The following is a 1097-nucleotide window of genomic DNA, read 5'->3' on the forward strand; positions in this document are numbered from 1 at the left end:
TAGATATATATAGTATACATTATACAAGATGACATGGAATTTTTAAAAGCACTCATGAACACATACCAGGCTGCCACCAAGCACCGTCGTGCCTGTTGCAGGCCATGTGCTTGACACAGTCAGTGATACTTCGCTTGACAGCCTTCCACTCAATGTCCTACACAGCGAAGAAGAGGTAATTAATACCCGCAAGCGCCAACACGAGTAGTCGTTAACACATATATGTGGATATGTTACACACACACACACACACACACATATATATATATATATACATAGATATATACAACTATGGAGTACGATACTGACTGATGTATGTGTTGCAGTGCTGTTCCTATCCCACACATTGTCAGTGTACGCCACTTCAGCCTACATAGGCGCCATCAGGACTTTAAAGGGGTGTGCGAGTTTATATTCACTCACAAAGGGCTGTGTGTGTTTGTATACACTCACATGGTGTTATATCGTCCAGAGCCTGCTTCTTATAGTACTCGTTTGATCGCCACCAATTAGTGGTGCTGTAATTGTACACTTTTTTGGTTCTGCGCATGACTCATGTGGTGTGACACACACACAACATGTCACGCACAGAGTTAACGTATGATACAAGTACATCTGCCTTATACTACAAAACGTTTCTTGTATACACCCACACAGCATGGTACGTATACCGCATATACATCTGCGTTGTTATGTACACACACATGTACGTATACTACATGCACACATGCCTTGTACTGTGTATCACATGTCTTGTATACACCCACACAGCATGGTACGTATACTGCATATACATCTGCTTTGTTATGTACACATGTACGTGTACTACATGCACACATGCCTTATTCCACACGTTGTAGATATATGCCACTCCCTTCCATGTGGGGTATGTGTTGTGGCATTCCATCTTTAGTCCGTGGCACGCATTCCACCGCCCTAGTTCGCTCGAATTGCCAACTACATACCTATATTTGGCATAGCAGGATTTAGGGTTTAGGGTTCAGAGTGCATTTGTCCAAACGCTGTCTATTGCGTCGTATCTGAAGAGACAGTATGACAATGTATGTGATTCATACAACAGTCGAGTCTATGCATGA

General features: G+C 42.7%; 1 protein-coding gene across 1 annotated transcript in view; it reads right to left on the reverse strand.

Moving 5' to 3' along the window:
* Window positions 1-972, reverse strand: part of SARC_03938 (hypothetical protein) — a 4557-nt gene extending 3585 nt beyond the window's left edge. The window contains exons 1-2 of the mRNA XM_014302258.1: window positions 842-972; window positions 67-157 (exon numbers count right to left, since the gene is read on the reverse strand). Of these exons, the coding sequence (XP_014157733.1) occupies window positions 67-157; window positions 842-907 (157 nt within the window). The 5' untranslated portion in view covers window positions 908-972. The remainder of the gene's footprint in view (window positions 1-66; window positions 158-841) is intronic.
* Between the last annotated feature and the right edge of the window lie 125 nt (window positions 973-1097).

Source organism: Sphaeroforma arctica (genome assembly GCF_001186125.1).
Source record: "Sphaeroforma arctica JP610 unplaced genomic scaffold supercont1.211, whole genome shotgun sequence".
Taxonomy (NCBI): Eukaryota; class Ichthyosporea; order Ichthyophonida; genus Sphaeroforma; species Sphaeroforma arctica.